General features: G+C 41.5%; 1 protein-coding gene across 2 annotated transcripts in view; it reads right to left on the minus strand.

The window, feature by feature from the left end:
* nav2a (neuron navigator 2a) overlaps nt 1-20,811 on the minus strand; it is a 112,436-nt gene that overhangs the window by 77,675 nt on the left and 13,950 nt on the right. The window contains exons 2-5 of one of the 2 annotated variants that reach the window (XM_061670109.1): nt 14,743-14,860; nt 11,408-11,460; nt 1,208-1,280; nt 733-964 (exon numbers count right to left, since the gene is read on the minus strand). In XM_061670109.1, the coding sequence (XP_061526093.1) occupies nt 733-964; nt 1,208-1,280; nt 11,408-11,460; nt 14,743-14,860 (476 nt within the window). Of the gene's footprint in view, nt 1-732; nt 965-1,207; nt 1,281-11,407; nt 11,461-14,742; nt 14,861-20,811 lie in introns of those variants that run through there. The other variant, XM_061670107.1, reaches the window with a different exon arrangement.

The following is a 20,811-nucleotide window of genomic DNA, read 5'->3' on the forward strand; positions in this document are numbered from 1 at the left end:
AAAAAACCAACAACCTATTTCATAATATGACCGAACATGCAGATCTAAAGGCAAATGCAAAAAGACAGAATTTGCGTGTGAATCCCCCCCCCCCCACACACACACACACAAGCACACACACGCAGACGCACAATTATTCAAGGGTTATCTAAAGGTCTTCCACAGCCCATTTAGCAGGCCCGCCAAATGAGGCATGCTGCTAGACAGACAGAGGAGTCCGAAAACGTGGCCCCAAGGTTTCACTTCTACCAACTAGCACTCATGCATTTTAGATGGTGCTCATGGTAGAGACTGCCCTTAACCAGAGACAAGGAACTAAGAAGAACGTCACTATGGGACAAAAAATATATATATTGTCCTTAATTAGGGGCAATGACCATGCTAGTTCTTTTCAGGAACAAGGCAGAACAGGAGATGTGGGAGAGGAAAGAGAGGTTGAGCAAGGACACTAAAGAATGCAGTAGAGGCTAACCTAGAGGTCTTTTTCTGACCAAGGGAAAACTTGAGTAGTTTACTCTGAGAGCCAATCCTAGAGGAGAAGAAAAGAGATGCGAAAGAGGATGAGACGTCAGGTTCACATTTATAAATGACAAGAAGTGTGAGCAGGAAGAGAGAGATATGTCAAAGGGATGGACTAGATAAAGATAGATAAAGACAGAGATTGCACCCATTCACCCATTTTTAATACTACCCAGTCTTTTGGACTGCTCTGACATGACACTCAAGCCTCACCTGGACTGCATCTCGGCCTGTGCTACTTTCTGGGCTGTGGGGGCAGGAGTCCCATGCGTAGATTGGCTGAGCTGAACTGGGGCACTGCTCTGCTGGCTCAAGGGAGGGTGCGAGCTCCGAGGCTGGGTGTTGTGCCTCTGGGACGACTGCTGCTGCTGCTGCTGCTGCTGTTTAAACCGAGACAGGCTGAAGAAGAGGCCGAGGATGGCTTTTAGATTGCCATTGCGAATTTCTGAGGGTCAGATGACAGAAAATTTGCTACATTAAAATACTGAAATGAGTAGAATAAAAACGCAATGCCATGATGTTATTCTGAACAAAAGAAAGAATGCTGTACTCATTAAACCTACTCAAAATGTGCTGCGTATGACAACAATATGACTTCCCTTCCAAACTGTTTAATTTACTACACACAACTCAAGAGTGATACTGTTGGTTAAGTGGAAACAGAAGCACATGTCCATGTCCAGCTTACCCTCTGCAGACAATCCCTGAGTGTTGACTCCTTTGGCTGCCAGGAAACTGAGGCAGATGTCAATGTTCGCAATCTGCATACGGAGACACACACACAGCTGTAAGAAAATGCAGGCTGCATATTTTGTGCAACTGTTCACATAGTTCCTTTTACAGAAGTTTACTAACACCTGTAAAAAAAACTAGTCTTGCGTCCAATCAATGGGCGGCATAGCAGAACACTTTAACACCTCAGCCAATGGCACTCACCCCCACAGCCAACCGCAATCACAATCAATCAACCGCCTTTAAACTGCTGTATCCAATCCCACGAAGAATGAAATGAATAAAAAAAAGAACAAACTTGTAAGGTAACACCGCTGTGTACATGTGTTTGTCAGTCTCTGTTTAGCGCCAACTGGCAAACTTCAGATTGGTCTCATTTCAAAGTAAAAGCACATACATATTTCACAATAAACCTACTGCCACAGGAGCATCATAGATAAACGCACACACGCACACGTACACACACGCACACGCACACTTTGTTGGCCTTTGCAACCACACAGTGAACCATAAAACAAGGCATAGCAAGTGATCCTGGTGTGATCAAAGTTTACCAACTGTAGTTTTCACAAGGCAAACAAGTGGGCTAAAAGAAAGACAAAATTATGGGGCTCCATGCAGTTTATATGTGACAAGAGGAATGATGGACATTTTACAGCATTTTGCAGTATTCATCAATCCTCTCAAAAAGTATAATATATATTATTGAGTTGTGTCACATGATGGAGGACTAATCTGTACCTGTACAGAATTATAAATGTACAGCTCAACAGAAAAATAGTGACAGACTTATTGTAATGACAGAAGCTAGTGTGCAGTGAAACATAAGAAACATATGAACCGTCGACTTTGCCGATGTTTGCATGTGTTGCATCAAAGAATATACAGCTTATAAAGTGTATGATAATATGTATTCTGGCGGCATGGTGGACGACTGGTTAGCATATCTGCCTCACAGTTCTGAGGACCGGGGTTCAAATCCCGGCCCCCCCTGTGTGGAGTTTGCATGTTCTCCCCGTGCCTGCATGGGTTTTCTCTGGGCACTCCGGTTTCCTCCCACATCCCAAAAACATGCATGGTAGGTTAATTGAAGACTCTAAATTGCCCGTAGGTGTGAATGTGAGTGCGAATGGTTGTTTGTTTCTATGTGCCCTGCAATTGGCTGGCAACCAGTTCAGGGTGTACGACGCCTCTCGCCCGAAGATAGCTGGGAGAGGCACGCCTGCGACCCTAGTGGGGAGAAGCGGAACGGAAGATGAATGAATAATATCCATTCTTACACCTCCATTCTTACTTCTTACAACTACCACTTCATTGATATCATATTACATTTCGTATTCATTGACTCCCACTGGCAGCACGATGGACGGTTAGCATATCTGCCAGACAGTTCTGAGGTTCCGGGTTCAAATCCGTTCTCTGGCCTTCCTGTGTGGAGTTTGCATGTTCTCCCCGTGCCTGTGTGGGTTTTCTCGGGGTACTCCAGTTTCCTCCCACTCCAAAAACATGCATGATAGGTTCATTGAAGACTAAATTGCCCGTAGGTGTGAATTTGAGTGCTAAATTTACTAAATTGCTAGAGGCCTTGGCATGATTTTGCACAATTGTCCAAAAAAAATAAAATAAAAATAACAATAAAGCATTTATCGGCATTACCACATTATGGGTAACCTTTCATTTCTCAGCAACTGTGTTTTTATGTCTCAAAACTGTTCCCTGTCTATTGACTGTTGTTGTACTAGAGCGGCTCCAACTACCGGAGACAAATTCCTTGTGTTTTTTTTTTTTTGACATACTTGGCAAATAAAGATTCTGAATGGTTGTTTGTTTTTCTGTGCCCTGCAATTGGCTGGCAGCTAGTTCAGGGTATACCCCGCCTCTTGCCCAAAGTCAGCTGGGATAGGCTCAAGCACACCGTGACGTTAGTGAGGATAAGCAGTGCAAATAGGTGATGGATGACTCCCACAGTGCAGCACATAGTTACATCCATAAAGGCATGTTCGGACAAGTTTGGTGTGGAAGCGCTTGAAAGCCCTGACCATTCCAAAACCATACATATTAAACAGTCATAAGACTGGAAAGACCAGATAAGTATCTATCATTATATATCGTATTGACATTTAATTTCTTTTGTTATTCTTTAGCATACTGTATTTGGTGAAGTAATCTAGAAGTAATCAAGTTACATAACTTTAATATTATGGCACATGGATTATGTTACAAACTAATTTTTTTTAACAGGCAACTAGTAACTGTATCGCAATACATTTTTAAAGTAACCCTCCCAACCCTACTAATAAGCTACACTACGCTTCCGGCAGCCCGCAGGATATATGTGTCATTATGATACCTAAACATAAATACCAGGCCAGTCTTGCTTAAATGAACCCATGTCATACTTCAGGGTATTAATATCTCTGCAGCTACAAATAAGAAAGGCCACAGAGGTAGCTGAACATTGTAGGTAATAACAGCCACGATATGCCCCTTAAATAGACTTCCCTAGAAAGATTTTATTTTTATGCATTGCTGATCAATCTGAACAGGTAAAGGAAATAAACTGTTTGCTATGTTGCTGACCAAAAATCTGAAACCAGGCCAACACTGCTCCAACATCCATCCAGCAGCAGCGTGAGGCCAGAAAGTCAGCAGGCCATGGAACAAACGTCTCCTCCCATCAACTCACCAGCTGCTGTGTGGGACAATGATGCTGTGAAAAGTCTGATGGGAAATGTTTAAAAAAAATGTTTCATCAGCAAGAATGCTCTTTTTATTCAATGTTAGGAAGTTGAAAGATTCATGTAATCTGATGGATCTGACTGAGATTAGACATTCTTTACCATCTAGGGAGCCCTGGGAGCATTGTATTTTACTCGCATTATTAGTAGTATTAGTAGTATGATATGTTTATGTCAACATTTAAGATGATGGGACATCAATGCTAACAAGAAACATCAGTGGCCAATGATGATCCAGATCAAGCTGTTAGTAGACTTTAGAACATTTCACTCCATTATGAGATCACGACCCAGATGGGGTGCCATGGCTTAGGTGGTAGAGTGGTCGTCTCCCAACCCAAAGGTTGTGGGTTTGATCCTCGGCCCCTGTGACCATGTGGCCCCTGTGACCACTCGGCCCCTGTGACCATGTGACCAAGTGTGCCTGAGCAAACCATCCATTCAGCCATCAATTTTCTGAGCCGCTTCTCCTCACAAGGGTCGCGGACTGCTGGAGCCTATCCCAGCTATCATCGGGCAGGAGGCGGGGTACACCCTGAACTGATTGCCAGCCAATCGCAGGGCACGTACAAACAAACAACCATTCGCACTCACAGTCACACTTACGGGCAATTTAGAGTTGTCAATTAACCTACCATGGATGTTTTTGTGTTGTGGGAGGAAACTGGAGCGCCCGGAGAAAACCCGCGCAAGCACGAGGAGAACATGCAAACGCCACACAGGTGGGGCCGGGGATTGAACCCCGGTCCTCAGAACTGTGAGGCAGACACTCTAACCAGTCGTCCACCGTGCCCTGAGCAAACTACTGAACCCCCAATTGCTCCTGATGCTGTTTCATCAGTAGGTTTATGAGGAAACAGTGTTAATGCACTTTGACTACCTATAGCGCTAAACAAGAGTTTATATGAGTGCTGACAAAACTAGTTTTCCAACATACGGGTGGTTCTCTATGAGCATACTCCCAGCCCAACGTTATGCATACCTGAACAAGACGGTGAGATCCGAGCAGGAAATGTATCAAAAATGTGAATGTCAAAGCCGTGTATTAGAATGGTTACCAAAGCCGTTTTTGGGTCATTTTGTATCACCCCTCAAAATTTACAATATAGCAGCATCAACGTGTAAATTTCCACTCTTGAGTTTGCAACCAACACTATCCTGACTACAGACAGTCTCAGCGCCCTTTGCACAATGGTCGTTGCACCAGACTATTGCAATATTAGTCATTCGAACTGCTCTAAGTGCTAGAGGACTCTGCATCTTTTTGCACAATTGTTTTTGTCAATGTCTTTATGTCTCCAAAGTGTTCTGTAAATTGACTGTCTGTTGTACTAGAGCGGTTCCAACTACCAGAGACAAATTCCTTGTGTGTTTTGGACATACTTGGCAAATAAAGATGATTCTGATTCTGATTCTGACAAAGCAAAAAACAACAACAACAAAAAGAAACATGGTTACTTCCCTGGTAGACAAAAACAGTGTGATGGTTTAGAATGACAACACACAGAAGCTTAAGTCTGGTTAGTTTAACTCAGAGACACATTCCAAGCAAAGCCCACCCTGACAGAAAATGGAACACATTTATCTTCATTTAACATGACTTGAAAGGTGTTTTTTGTCTGTCTCTGCGTTTCATCAAGTCAGGCAAATGAACACATTACGCTAGTTCCACCTGTGTGGTTCTGGCTCAGTCCAACACTTCTTTCCACTCACAAAAGGACATTTTCCTGACCCTCATCTTAGGAACACAATGCAAGTCATTTATTAAGAGGGGATTAATTCCTTTGAGCCATCAGAATTTTAAAATTCATCCTACTAAGATGTTGTGCAGCCTCCTCCCACCTTCCCAAAAACATGCATGTTAGGTTAATTGAAGACTCTAATTTGCCCAAAGATGTGAAACTGTCATTATCATGACCTGGATGACTAAGAATCTAAACAGACAAAGGTTTGCATGTGAGTGGGAATGATCATTTGTCTATATGTGTCCTGCGATTGGCTGGCGACCGGTCCAGGGTATACCCTGCCTCTCACCAAACAGCTGGCAGAAGCTCCTGCTCACCTGCAACCGGTAGGACAAGCGGTACAGTATATAAAATGAAAGGCCCTTTATAGTTTTTAACGCTACACACCTGGAAGTGTACCAATATTTTTGCCCTTATGATTTTTCTGTTCTAACATTTTTAGAAGAATTTAAAAAAATTATAATTTACATAAAAACATAGGTGGGTATTTTAATATCCGATGTTTTGGATAATACACACCGCATGTGTGTGTGGTTTTAAAAGTTCAGTGTCAACACTGGCTTCAGGTTGAAGAAATACAGACCGGCTGTGGGTGGCAAATGAACGACAGCTGATGGCACTCCGTTTAACAAGGATGTGACAGTTGTAAAAATAGCCACTTCATCTTGGATAGCCAGCATGATAATGATTTAATGAAAGAGACCAGAGTGAAGCTGTTTATTCAATTGATAGAACATAATTCCATGGGTTATTCATTTAGAGACAGAACTCCAACTAAGTGTTGGTAATTGGCAGTTGCTTTTAGAGCTCAAGCCCCACAGCAATGACATCAAGTAAAGCAATCGCGGCCTTCTGCACCACGCCAACAAAACCCTTCAGTTGAGTGTGTGTGCGTGCGCGCGTGTGCGTCAGTGTATGTATTGTGTTGGCTCAATTTTTAAGAGCGTTTTAAGCAAAACAGACCCATAGACATCACAAACATTTGTTAACCTGCTTCATATCACAAAACTCAAATCAGAAGATGACAAACTGACTGTTTATTGTTCACATCCAACAATAAAAAACATCCATTCATGGCTACTCAGAACGGATTCCCAGACTAACATAAATACACATTGCGAACCAGAAGTGTATTTAAATCTTTTTGAAAAAGTTAGCAGTTACTTGCTGGTACATGGAGAATAAAAAACCACCGAGCAGTTCAACCATGATTCTGGGGGTTCTCCTGATGCCATATAGTATTTAACTCAAACAGTCTGTCGGCACCCTTAACTAGATCCTGATCGAGAGTTATTCACTAGCCCATGTGCTGAAGCTTTACAAAGTTTTGTAAAAAAGTGCATTTTTATGTTTTTGCACAATCCTGCTACTATCATCTGTCCCATTATTTAATGTTTACTGTGTCGCAATGACTGCTGTGAAAAAGACATTAAAAAGATGAACTCATGGTTGCCAACAATGTTTGCTCAGCACTGTATGTTAAAATAAGGTCTGTTCAACAGCGCTTGGTCGATGTGTGTCGCTGTAGTGTTTTTAATGTTACACTGCCAACTATACCACATCGTTATCTGAACTTCCAAAATCATTTCAGCATGACCGTCATCATGTAAACTGTCCAAGGTCACCAGAAATTAAATTATAGGAAACAGTAGTGGTGTAACAATTCATTCATTATATCGATGTAACGATTTATATCCCTACAATCCAACTGGAGCGATCTGGGCTCGGCAAGTTAGCCTTGCGGATGTAAATACATCGATTTCAATTGTTTGAAAAGGTAATTAATCGATTGTATCGATACTAGGAAATAACGCATTGGATTTAAGCACGGCAGGCTTTATATGGAGGTGTGTATATGTTGTATTTCCAAGAAAAATGCTTGCAATTCCTTTGACGTCGCTTGATTTTTCAATTTACACAGAGCAGTTAGCACAACGCTACTTTTTTCATCATCATCATCATCATCATCATCTATTTTCTCCCTTGTGTCCTAATCTACGCCCCACATCTAGTCACTTCTTTGCGTGGTCCCCCTAGTGTTTGGACGAGACACCACAGTATGTGTGTTGTGTTGAGTTTTAAGCACTTTTATTGTTGTTTAAGATGTCGGTCTGTCTGGTGGATAACAGATGAGGAGGCGGCTAGTGAGAAATTATCATTGACGATGTGTGTGTGACTCGGGGGCAACTCGCCATGCACTTTGAAGCCTTTCAAACTGGTTAGCTAAGCTTAATGCGCTAGCTGCTAGCAACAACAGGAGTATGAGGAGGGGTAACTTGGGTGAACAAGAGGAGAACCATTGACAATGTCAATTACTGGACACTGTTTCAGGCTAACGTTTGTGCTACAAAGAGCAGGCTTGTTAATTATTTAGCTATGTATTATCAACACTATTCCTAAAAGATTTTCCTCGTGAAAACATCACAGTACTTTCTAGTCACTAGTATTTGACTGTTTAGAACAGGGATTCTTAAACGCTAGGGGCTCCGTACAGTGGAGACATTTTTACATAGTCCATTAGAAAACACATACAGTACGGTACACAGTAAGAAACATAAAAAGGAAAGTACACTATATTGCCAAAAGTATTTGCTCACCTGCCTTGACTCACATATGATTTTAAGTGATATCCCATTCCCACCCTTTGCAGCTATAACAGCTTCAACTCTTGTCGGAAGACTTTCAACAAGGTTTAGGGTTCGGGTTGGTTTTTGGGAAATGTTTGCCCATTCTTCCAGGAGCCTATTTGTGAGGTCACACACTGATGTTAGACGGGAAGGCCTGGCTCACTGTCCACTTGAAATTAACTCAAAGTTAAGGCTGCACGATTATGGCCAAAATAATAATCACAATTATTTTGATCAATATTGTAATCATGATTACGAATCACGATTATTCTTCATGTTGCGGAAAAATCCTTATTTTTATTGTACTACTTTTCAACAAAGAATACATTATGTAAACAGCTTGCAGTGCAAAATGAATCTTTTAATAAGAATATATGATAGATAATAATAATAAAAAATCTGCGATTGGCTGGCAACCAGTTCAGGGTGTACCCTGCTTCCTGCGCGATGATAGCTGGGCTCGGCTCCAGCACGCCCGCGACCCTAGTGAGGAGAAGCGGCTCAGAAAATGGATGGATGGATGGAATAATAAAAATTACATATACCCCAAAAAATTCTACTTTACCAAGGGCTAATTGAACAAATATGTTGTTACAAAGTATAATCACGAATTGCAACATAATGGAAGTAAATGGAATTTATGCATAAAACACAATAACATTAGGCTGTAAGCACCAACTTTTCATTTGAAAATCCCCGTCGTCAATATCGTGAATTGTCCATTGTTCTGCTTGACAATTGGTCAGCTGTGCACCGTCAAAAACGGCAAAGAACTCGACAGCTGTGATTTCACTCTCTATTTACTTCTGGCATTTTTACTGCGGTCAGGACAGCCTAAAAGTTGAAGTCAAGGCAGTGTCTTTCTGTGACATGCTGCCTCTCCGCCAATGTGCTGAGAAGGCCAACTTCAAAATAAAAGCTCAATATATTACTACATTGGACATGAATGCCATTTTTGCCTTTTATTTTGAAGTTGGCCAGGGAGTGCAGTGACGACCCTTTATGAAGCCTTAACCATACATTCGACCCCTGTTGGCTGGCTGACTGGATTGCGGGCACTGCTGCAAATGAAGCACTTCTCATATGCCGCGGTGCCCACATTTGAAATGATCAGGCTCATTAAATCGTGACAGCCAAAATCGCCATCACGATTAAAATTCGATTAATTGCGCAGCCCTGCCCAAAGGTGTTCTATCGGGTTGAGGGCAGGACTCTGCGCAGGCCAGTCAAGTTCATCCAAACCAAATTCTCTTATCCATGTCTTTATGGACCTTGCTTTGTGCACCGGTGCACAGACATGTTGGAACAGGAAGGGTTTTAAACTGTTTGACAGTCCAAATATCTCTTGCTATGCTGAAGCATTCAGAGTTCATTTCACTGGAGCTCAGTGGCTCATATTTTGGACATTTCTAACTTTGTGGGAACAGTTTGGAGATGGCTCCTTCCTGTTCCAACACGACTGTCCATCAGTGGACAAATCAGGTTAAGAGAGTTTGATGTGGATGAACTTGTCTGGTCTGCACAATGCTGACCTCAACCCTATAGAACACTTTAGATAAATTAGAGTGGAGACTGAGAGCCAGGCTTTCTCATCCAACATCAGTGTGGAACCTCACAATTGTGCTTCTGGAAACATTCCAATAAAAAACACTCCTAAGCCTAGTGAAAAGCTTTTCCATTAGAGTTTAAGATGTTATTATTGCAGAGGATGGACCGATTTTATGTTAAAACCTATGGATTAAGAATGGAATGTCACTTAAATTCATATCAGAGTGAAGGCAGATGAGCAAACACTTTTGGCAATAAAGTGTATGTCAGGAAAATCTTTATACAGTATTTAATGACCAAAATTAGTTTTTATCGGATGCCCTGGCAAGAAATAACTAGAATCTAAGAAATTCATCTACACTGTCCAGTATGCAGGTATTTATTTCACAGTCACACTGGATGAAGTTTTGGCTAAAAAGTTACTGAATTGATTTCTAGCCATTGCATCGTTTTAAATAAATCAATATCGTCCTTCAATCGAATTGACAACCACGAATTGTGATACGAATCAAATCGTTGCTAAAACGAATTGTTACACCCCAAGGAATCAGTCTTTACCTTCATGAACCTTCTGTTTGATTTGATTAGGTTTGATGATGAGTCCCAATTGATGAAGAGAGAGATAATAAGTAATAATAATGTTGTGAAAGGTGCAATAGTGCATTGCAAAAAGAGAATTATTATCAGATGAGCAAGTGTGATGATAAATGGAATTCAACTTCAAGAGGGTTCAATGGGTCTTGATGTTGCAACAACACAGAGGGCTGGAATTTAACTGACATACAGGAATACAACAACAATGGAATTTGAGCTATATGATACAGCTACAGGATAAATATAGATATGTATGTGTACGTGTACGTGTGCATTTCAATGACAAAGAGGGCATTAAGGATCAGCTGTGCTTTTGCCCCCATTTCAGTTGTTAACTAAGGAGGCGTGTGAGTCTGTGTGCGTATGCATGTGTGTGTTTGTATGTGTTTGTGCTTTTCTCTCTCTAGTGCTTTGAGAGGCTTCAGTAGTCTGGCTGGTGGCCAAAAATAGCCCCCTCAACTGGCACACTGGCCCAATTTATGACCCGTCACATGCAGCGGAGGGCAGCCCTGCCTCAGGTCTCCTGTATCATTTCCCCGCTGGGGACACAAAACTGGAAAATGCTGAAATCTGAGTAGGAGCATCTTAGTCGTCATTGTGCACAAACTATAAAACTGTGGCCACAAGCATTCCTGCTTATACTCGATATACTAAAGATGGGAGGAATGTTCTCTCTAGACAGTATAATAAGATGAGCAAAACTAAAGTCAATGATACCTTCTTGTGTGAGCCTTTTGTTTTAATGGCCAGCAGCCTTCAAGACCACAAAGGATAACATTTACCAACCAATCTCAACTACTGTGACAACCCGTCATCAAAGAGGTGTGTACTTTCACACAAACGCTCACAGGCAACCAGGTGAATTTCACAGCATTCTGCCAAAACAGACTAAAGGATCACTTACCATCTGAGAGGGGCTCTTTGGGGAGCCATTGATGTCGTCAATCTTCTCATTGGCTGAGCACAGACAGCAAGAAAGAGGAGGCAGAGACAGAGAAGTAAGGAGAGAAAGAAAGGTGTGTTCAGTGCTTGTAATCCTCACTTTTATTCCCAGTAAAGACGTCCACTTGTCAACTAGACACTCTCTGGTGAAGTGTGGAGAGCAGAGGTGCTCCAGCTGATGACTTTGACCCCTCCTCGCCTCCCTGCCTGCTGGGACTTGAAAGTCTATCGGGTCCCAGCAAATGTGAATGGGACTGCAGAGGACCCGGCAGAGATGGGAGTGCTGCACTGCTGCCTTCTCAGCGGGGGCGTGTGATGTCAGGGATTCCTCCTGTCCATTAAAGGCCCAGCCCACAGCAGCTGAGACAGGGCCATCAGCTCAGCGTTGACAACTGTGCCAACAGCGCAGCATACACAAAGAAGGGGGTCCAGCTCAGAAATTATGTACATACGACCTATCCTGCGGAAATATACTCCTCTAACAGTCTTAAATGTGAATAGAGCAACTGTCTCTCAGTCTGTTCTGTAACACTGGATGCAAATAGTGAATCCCACAATCAGACTTATAATGACACAAACACATTGCATACCTCAACATGAGTTTCTGGTTGCAATATAAACATAATAAAATTGTTTAACCTTTGTTTTCACAGGGTTACATTGCCAGCATAATACCACGCTAATGTGTGTTCATAGAGTGACAGTGATACAGTATATCAACAGCATTTTAACCTGATACAGTAACGACATTCCCATTCACAGACATTGCATGTGAATCTGGGAGATGCAATAGCTATGGTGAGATGTGAAAGACAGGAATGAACTGTGATGCCGTTTAACACATCACAGCATAGCATGTACATGTATTGTAGCTATCGACAGACACCAGGCAAAATTGCAGCTGGACAAAAATATCAATCCAGGTATCACACTTGATTTTATCATTATCTCTTGCAATACAGTATTGACACACAAGCTTCAACTATCGTTGGTGTCCAATGAAAATCAAGTAAGAAGACTTCTTATAATATGATATGAATTTACATATTCTCATTGATAGAAGACCTCATGATAACCAACTTCAATTGCCTTTAGTTGGTTTTGTTCTTTTTCTTTTCATTCTTTCTTCTTTTTTTTCAAAGTTAAAACAATTACAGTCATTGATCGGTTCTAATACTGTACATGCTGTTAATATTCAATACCGATTTTCTTTAGGAAGAAACACACAGGTATGAATGCTTGACTACAGTATCTCATCATTCCCATAATAAACTGCTACACCCTTATAGGTGCCCCATTTATAGACAATGACACCATACATTTATTGCCTTGATACCTGCTTTGTCAGCATAATACGGTTTGCTTTCATTGTGTACGCAGTAAATGCAGAACGTGAGCGTTGCAATATTTCCCGACTGTAACCCCAAGGGCCCAATGGTGATGCTACCTGGTCACAAGAGACAGTGACTAATTGTGTGATACACACTGAGCCCCTACACTAATTATACTGTATGTTAGCAAAGTGCAAGCCAAAAACTAGTCACACGCCTAAAAAAGAACGTCATACGCAACACAAGGATGGATTTTTGGAGTACACGACTGAAAGATAATGATTTGCTTCCCATTGGCAAAACAGAGTCAGTCCCACTAACGATAGCTCATAGGAACTGATGAATATGTAGTGGAGGTTTGAAAAAAGATGGGTCAAGTAGCTCAATTGGAGCCAAATCCACCTTCGGTATGTACCAGCATTACCGTTCCAAAACCAGAAGACAGCTCTATTTCCCCCAGCATTGTGTGGTGTAAGGTTAAAAGACTGGACAAGAAGAAAGGCAGGTGGGAGCAGGTGAACAGTTGTTTTTAGTCCCTGTTGTGTCGAGACGAGAGCAGTCATCAATATTGGATTACTTATTGTACATAGCATTTGAAATGTGGCTTCACAATGCTGTGGTAAATGTCTCTTGAATTTAATCGTGTTAATTAAGTTTCCACCAATTTGGCAAATTATAGTATATGATTAGGTTTTATGGTGACAGCAAGAGGTCTTGTGCGTGATGACCATCAGATAACCTCAGACTTGCAATTCTGATTGCTCATCAAAGTTTAAGGTTCTAGAATCTGTATGACAGAATTAGATTTGAGAGCTGAAATCAAAAGGATTTTGTTCATGGGACAACAAATGAATGCAGGTAAACTAGTAAGCAAAATCAATGTCAGAAGGCAGTACAAGGGCGAAAGCATTCAAGCCTCCTAAACAGACCGGAAAAACATTGTCTGAAACACCGTTTCTTTGAAATTGTCTTGACAATGTTAGTGGAGAGGTAGACACACAGTATTTCATTGTGATTGAACAAATGTTTCCCTTTAGTTGCATCCATAAGTATTAGGAAGTGTAGCTTCATATCCACGAAGGCAGCAGAGTATCATTCATGTCAAAACATTTCTAAGAGAAAACCTGCAAACTGCTGCACATTCAAAGTGTACATTTGAAATTTGTAAATCAGCAGTATATATATCACTGTATCATTTTACTGCTTTTTAATAATTACTTGATTAATGAATTCATATTCTTAATAATTCAATTTGTAAAAACCATGATTTAAAAACTGATCTTGTAATCGTTTATATTGCATGTTATCTGCATGTTGCTGTAATAGCAACTACAGTATATTCTTGGAATCACCGGGGTTGGCAAAACAAGCATAACAATTTACACAGCCACATCAAAAAGATTGGTCATGCAAACAGACCCCCCCCCCCCCCCGAAGCAAGTGACATAAAAATACATGACACAAACAGCATACCCAATTCTTCACTCTGCTTGCGAGTCTGTTCTAACTCTTACTTGAAGAATCACATGCAGACTCTAACCAAAGAATGACACTCTTTCTTTTCTGTAAGGAGTTGCGCACAATAAATCATATTAAATCTCAAATCAGCTATAACATGCCGAGTTACGGTCAGCTGGTGCCGGCCTACTTCAGCCTGTATGCTGGCGGCAGACAAGATGACAGCCGGGACGGATGAACTGACAAGACTGATGCTGACATGGACGGGGTGAAGGTCAAAAGAAGAATGCAACAACTGATTTTCACAGGCAGCAGCGCCATGTAAACACATATGGTTTAGTAAAACAGTTACATTCGCTGCACATCAGCTTCTTTGTGAAAAGGGAGGATTCTAACCTTTAAAAGTGGATCATTTAATCGTGGTTTACAAATAACAACAATGCAGTGTGAAACCAAATAAGTCACGTTTAACATTTCTTTCAACAATTGAAAAGTTGCCTCTCCTTACCTACGACCTGTATAATCTCAGCGAGGAGCACTCCATCTGCAACATCCGTCTGAAGGTCCTTGATCAGACGCTTGTGTCCTGACTTGGCAAGGTAGTGGTTGGCCCAGTCTGTGTAGATCTGCAGCCGGACACACAAGCGACACAACAGCTCAATCGCTCAGTTATGAGCCAACAAAAAGAACCCGTGGCGAGAGGGCACGGCACTGTCACACTCTGCATGTTTTTCAAACTCCATTAACACTTGAAAACTACATTCGGTATAAAAGTTGGAAACAGTTTTATGACGCTAATAAAATAACAACATGGTTGAATTGAGCAGAGAGTAGCCTGCTCTCTTTTGTTTGCCGCCCAATCTGGCATATATCTGCGTGGTATTCAAATCCGGGCCATTGTGCTTAGCCAGGGCATTCATCTTGGAGCACACGGTGGCTGCTTTCAATGGGCCACGCTGACATCACTCTCTGGAGACAAAAAAAGAGCCTTCACTGCCTGGAGGGAGAAGGGGAGGGGGCAAAGCAAGCATCTGAATAATCTGAATAGCGTCCTTCATAATTAGTCACCAAACTCACTTTTTCCTTTTGCTATCTTTCGTTTTCATCAATGGATGTTAATTGTACTTTTTTCCAAAATTTAGGGGACATTTAAAAAGAAGACGAGGAAAGCACGAGGAAAAGTTCAGAACATCACACCAGAGAACTGATTATTTCAACAAACAGACACCATGTGCATGTGCTTGTGTTTTCTTAATTTGCGGCATAATTAGTATTGTACACAGCAGCCTCACCTCACACACTGTATCACCCGCAATTGTAGCAAATCTGATACTTTCTCCATCTCACATGCACAATGTAATCCATGAAATCGCCATTAATTTTGAAAGTAGACTCACACTGCATCGTTTGTTAAAAACCGGGCCCGTTTAATGAATGAGATACGCTCCTTTGCTGCACTAATTGTCGTATGAAGTCAGATGACAGTTAAGCAGTCGGTCATGTTTAAGTGACCTGATATCAGCAAATGTTTTTTTGTGAAGAGGTAAAAAGATATTGCCCCCCCCCCCAAAAAAAGGGCATATTTTGTGCAGATAATGTTTTACAGCTAAGGCAGTGCAGTAATGATTACAAAGCTTAAAAAAAAAAAGAGTCATCAATCTCTTCAAAATGAGCTCAGAGTGCAGGGAGTTCACTGATAAAACTGTTGTCTATAGATGCATACTTTAAAATAACGGCCAGTTAGCAGGTTACACACATTTAACCTGATAGCTCCCATGAAACGCTCCTGTGTCTATGCCCTCAGTGAACCTCAGTATAACCTCCAATTTTCTGATTTCTTTCTTCCATCTGTAATTCAAGGGTATTGAGCTGAATGAATGTGCAGCAATTGAAGGATCATATGGCCACAGCACATGCACAGTGATGCATGTGACACGATTGTGAGCCTTATTTCGCTGTGTTTACACTGTAAACAGAGCCTGGCTTTGCCATCGTGTTACTCATCAGATGAATCAGTGCTGTGGAGATGGTGTACAACAGGTGTGCACTTCAAAGCACCTCACATGTTGTATGCACACTCATCTTCTCACTTTATTGCGGCACAAGACCGCACATTACACACGCAACCCATAGGAACCATGTTTCAATCGTAACAGCTTGTTAGAAAAAGGCAAGCAGGGTAAGATAAATCCTTCACTGCAGGATTAAGCTCAGTGCTTTCAATTCACACACTCAGTTTCTCATGGAGCAAAGGAAGTCCAATATTCACCAGCCATTGTGTGTGTGTTGGCTTCCTTTGAAGTAAGTTCAGGCCAGTAAATAGAGGGGTTGAGTTGAAATTAAAAACGAGGTGAAATGGTTGGCTGTCAGTCACAGACTGAAAAAACAGAGGAGGGTCACATAGCCTGGGGCGAGCAAAAGCATGGCTTGGCCGAGGGGTTTAAGAAGAAGGATGGAAGCCACAACATTTGGCTTTTAAACCTCTGTCAAGTATTGCTTTCTTTGCAAAACAAGAAAGGCGCTTGAGAATAGAGATAAAGGAGGATGTCTCAGGAGGCAGATGACAAAAAACATAGCGGGAGCATTACGTCAGTTTTGACATTCTTGATAACATCAGATGTTACCTCCTAAAGTTGTGAAGTGTAACTTACACTTAAGCCAATGTGATGAATACAAATTAACCATGTAAACAAATACATGTCAGCACACACCTGCTAGTTGTATTAAGATAGGACATGGTAGATGGAAAGCATTGCTGACTCCATTGACTACTCACTCATCTTAGCTAAATAAAATGTATCATAACAAAAATGTATACCAAAATAAGTAGTAGTAATTTGGGAATGACAAAAATGTATAATGGTGATACCAACAACTCTCATATCAATACAATCAGCTACTGTACATGTTATATGCTCATATAGGAGGATCCCACCATTATCACAGTAATCTTAAACCTCTCCTCACTTTTTGGAGAGTGGAGTCGTTGTGCTGCCGGGGACAAATTCCTTGTGTGTTTTGGACATACTTGGCAAATAAAGATGATTCTGATTCTGATTCTGATCAAAGCCAGCAACATGACACGTCACAACCTTGTGGCAACTGTCATGCAGTGACCTCATGCACTGGGACTTTTTCCTATGAACATTTTGCCAAGTTTTGCACCATTTTGCAGGACTGTCACTAAGTCTTTCAATATACGATTTGCGTTTGTTCCCTATCTATGATAATTTTCTAAACAAAGCAAGAAAATGAGTGGACAACAATTCCTACTCATACTTGGCAATGTCTACTTGAGTTCTTCAGATCTATTGACAAGCACTGATGATTCATTCATTCAGACACAAACATGCAAATCAGCCTCACATCCAAGCACCCACCCGCTAACCCTGTTTGCTGAGTCACCCAATGGTGTGAGATACGGAGCCTCATGACGCACGCTTAGAGGGTCTGCACTGCGGGTATGCCCGGCATGAGCGAGGAAACAAGGTATCTCAGTCAAAGATTGCCCTTGAGTTGAAGGGGAGGCAGAAGCATGAGTAGGAAAAAGTTTTGTTTCCCCCTCAACATCATGGCAGCCAAATATACCGGTTCTGCAGTTCGACACTACTGCAAACTACCAACACAACTATAAACACGTTTAAAATTAATACCTCTGAGAGTGTATCAAAAGTTGCCACACATGGCAAAAAGTCTTGCTTTGATCACAATTGTTTGTGATTGTTTACCTCAGTGCTGCAAATTGTGAGATGCCGAACTGATTTTCATTGTTCTGGTGACCGTGACAATAAACTCTATTCTATTCTATTTTATTCTACTTGTTTTTTAGGGTGCACTCGTACTGGGCTAGTTGTCCGGTATTATAGTAAAGCCCAATTTTCAGTATGTTTGCATACTGAAGATCATCACTTTGTGTTACGATATGGCAGAACTCCATGCCGTGCCTGAGCAGGTAAGTGTACTATGCTTGAGCACAATACAAAGTGCCCACATTAGTCAAGCAGTCCATACTTGAAGGGCCAAGTGTGCTTTAGCTGGTGTGAGTGCACCCTCAGTTATGTTCACACAAAAACCACATGGCCTAGTTCCGCCAAACTTTGAAGCACTAGGAAAAACCCATTGGATTTTGATACAGACTCAGATAAAGATGTTGGGTGACCAATTACTGGCATTGAGCCCACGTGGAACTAGTGAAGCACCAGAACAAGCAAATGAAGCTATGGTGAAAAAGCTTGGCAGTTGTCAGCCCCTTTATAAGGCACATTACTGCCACTTAAAAGGCATGGAGTGGAACATATCACCCAGCATGGCATACATATTTAGTCAAACGATACTGACAGGGCCGTTGCAAGGCCTTGGCAGAGCTCTACACTTCACTAAAAGGCACAATGTTTGATACAGCTTGAGTTTTGACTCTTGTCAGGTTATGCAGGCGTATCTAATGTTGTGGCCAATGAGTGCATTTGAATAATATATCACACACTGTCCATTTTTATACATGCCAGACTGCAGAAAGACAGCATGTTGTAGGGATCTTGTAGTTTCTTCAACTGTTTCATTATTGGCATTACGGTACTGGATGGTTGTGATTATGTTCAAGCCCAGGCATTCCCCCACCCCAAAAAAAAACCTTAGTTACATTTCTCTCATTTTCAAATGACGAGAGCACAAAACACTACCGCTGCACTTTTCTCTCATGTATTAACAGCACAGATCTACCAGAAAACCATTATGTTGATAGGTTTTGTGGCTCTTCTTCTCTTCTTCTAATAGTCTTACTAATTTCGAGGTACAGCGGATTAGCGAAGACGTTTTTCATGTTACACACCATTATCTAGTAGTCTTCTAACATGAGAAAGAAGCACACTTAATAAAGTGGTAAAATGGGCTATCTCTCACAAGAGGCTTTCATTGTGGGCAACAAACTGTTCATTCTCCAACTCATTTTCTCAGCAAATGACTCTTTTCACTCAGCACGATTTGGACATTTGTGAGCTCAAATGAAATTCCATTTCAGTGTCTGTTACCTGCCTCCGCCAGGGAGTTTCTATTAAAAAACAAATAATTGGCTGCTTCTGGAACGGCCTCCACCCTCAATATTTCTATTTCAAGCTGACCCTTCCTCTCTTTCTCCATAATTGTTGTGAAGGCAAGCTAGCCTATCATTTCTTTTATTTAACACTTACAAAGCAACAAAGCCTCATGATAAATTACCAGTCACTTAGGATATGAAGACGGTACGTAAAAATATTTACTTGTAGCTTTTCCTCATATGCTCCCTCCCCCTTCAATCTTGGCTTCCTTACCACTTTGTAGTTATGGCAGGAGAAGCGACTGTAGGTCCTGGCCGGCACTCTGAGGCCACCACCCTTTGCCATGTGTCACCTGGATGAAGATAGGTCGAGGAAAAAAACCGCTGCAGCTCCAAGAGACATGAGCGCTTCCTCATGAAAGTCAAGCGCAAAGAGTATATTTAGCCGCCCCATGCGGACTCGCTCTCAACGCTGCTGTGTATGTTTCGTCATGTCTCCTCTTTACACTGCTTCATAGTTAACACTTACGAGCTCCAACATTGGCTTAACCTTTCACTCTCTCAGAGGCTAGCCTCCCCAATAGTGATCAGGATACAGCATGGACTAAAGTAATTGATTTGTGTTTTTCTACCAAACAGATTGACTAATATTTCCGAAATGGATCAAATTACTAAAATAATACGTATGTTGGATCAATTGTACAGACTTGGATGTTAATGAATCCCCAAAACACCTCTTGTAAAATAGAGAGAAGGGATCTGGTGGTTCATAAGCATTAACTGAAGACCTTAGGTGTGAGTTTGAGTGCAAATGTTTTTGTTTGTCTTTATTTGCCCTACGACTGGCTGGCGACCAGCCTAGGGTGTAACCCGCCTCTCCTCCCAAAGTCAGCTACGATTGGCTCCAGTTCACCTGTGACCCTAAGCAGGACAAGTGCAATAGAAAATGGATAGATGGATGGATTCAGCGAAATCCCAGCAGGCACTTGTTAAACCTAGAAGTCACGCGTTAAGTGCAAAAACTACACACCTGTGTAAGCCACACAGTCTTGTGAAAGTTGTCCACGCAACACTTAGGGATCAAGCTCAGACCCTCTTGCACACTCAATTTCTGCCAAATCATCAGATGTGGTTTACATTGAACTGCTACCATCAAACACTGTTAAAGATTACAGCCTCACATTTTGTACAAGAAAAGGTGTCAGGACACGAAGCATAGAGTGGAATCTCACAGTCAAACACAATCTGTTTCAAGACGATCTTTTTCCTGTCTGTTTCCATTATAATACCACTTTTTAGTCCTTATTTCAACTTATTGTTGCTTCAGCCATATTGTATTGCAGTTACAGATATATGTTTAATACTTTCCTACGTGGCAATATGTTTCCATTTTTGGTTCTATATGGTTATCATTACATTTCTCCTCTTTTCCATCACTGATACCATTAGGGGGAAAAAACACCAAACAAGAAAAAAAAAGCCAAACACACTTGTGGGGCTAATCCTTTAAATGTTCACTGTGAATTTGAATTCTGTATTTACAAG

Source organism: Phycodurus eques, chromosome 2 (genome assembly GCF_024500275.1).
Source record: "Phycodurus eques isolate BA_2022a chromosome 2, UOR_Pequ_1.1, whole genome shotgun sequence".
In the NCBI taxonomy this organism is placed as follows: domain Eukaryota; kingdom Metazoa; phylum Chordata; class Actinopteri; order Syngnathiformes; family Syngnathidae; genus Phycodurus; species Phycodurus eques.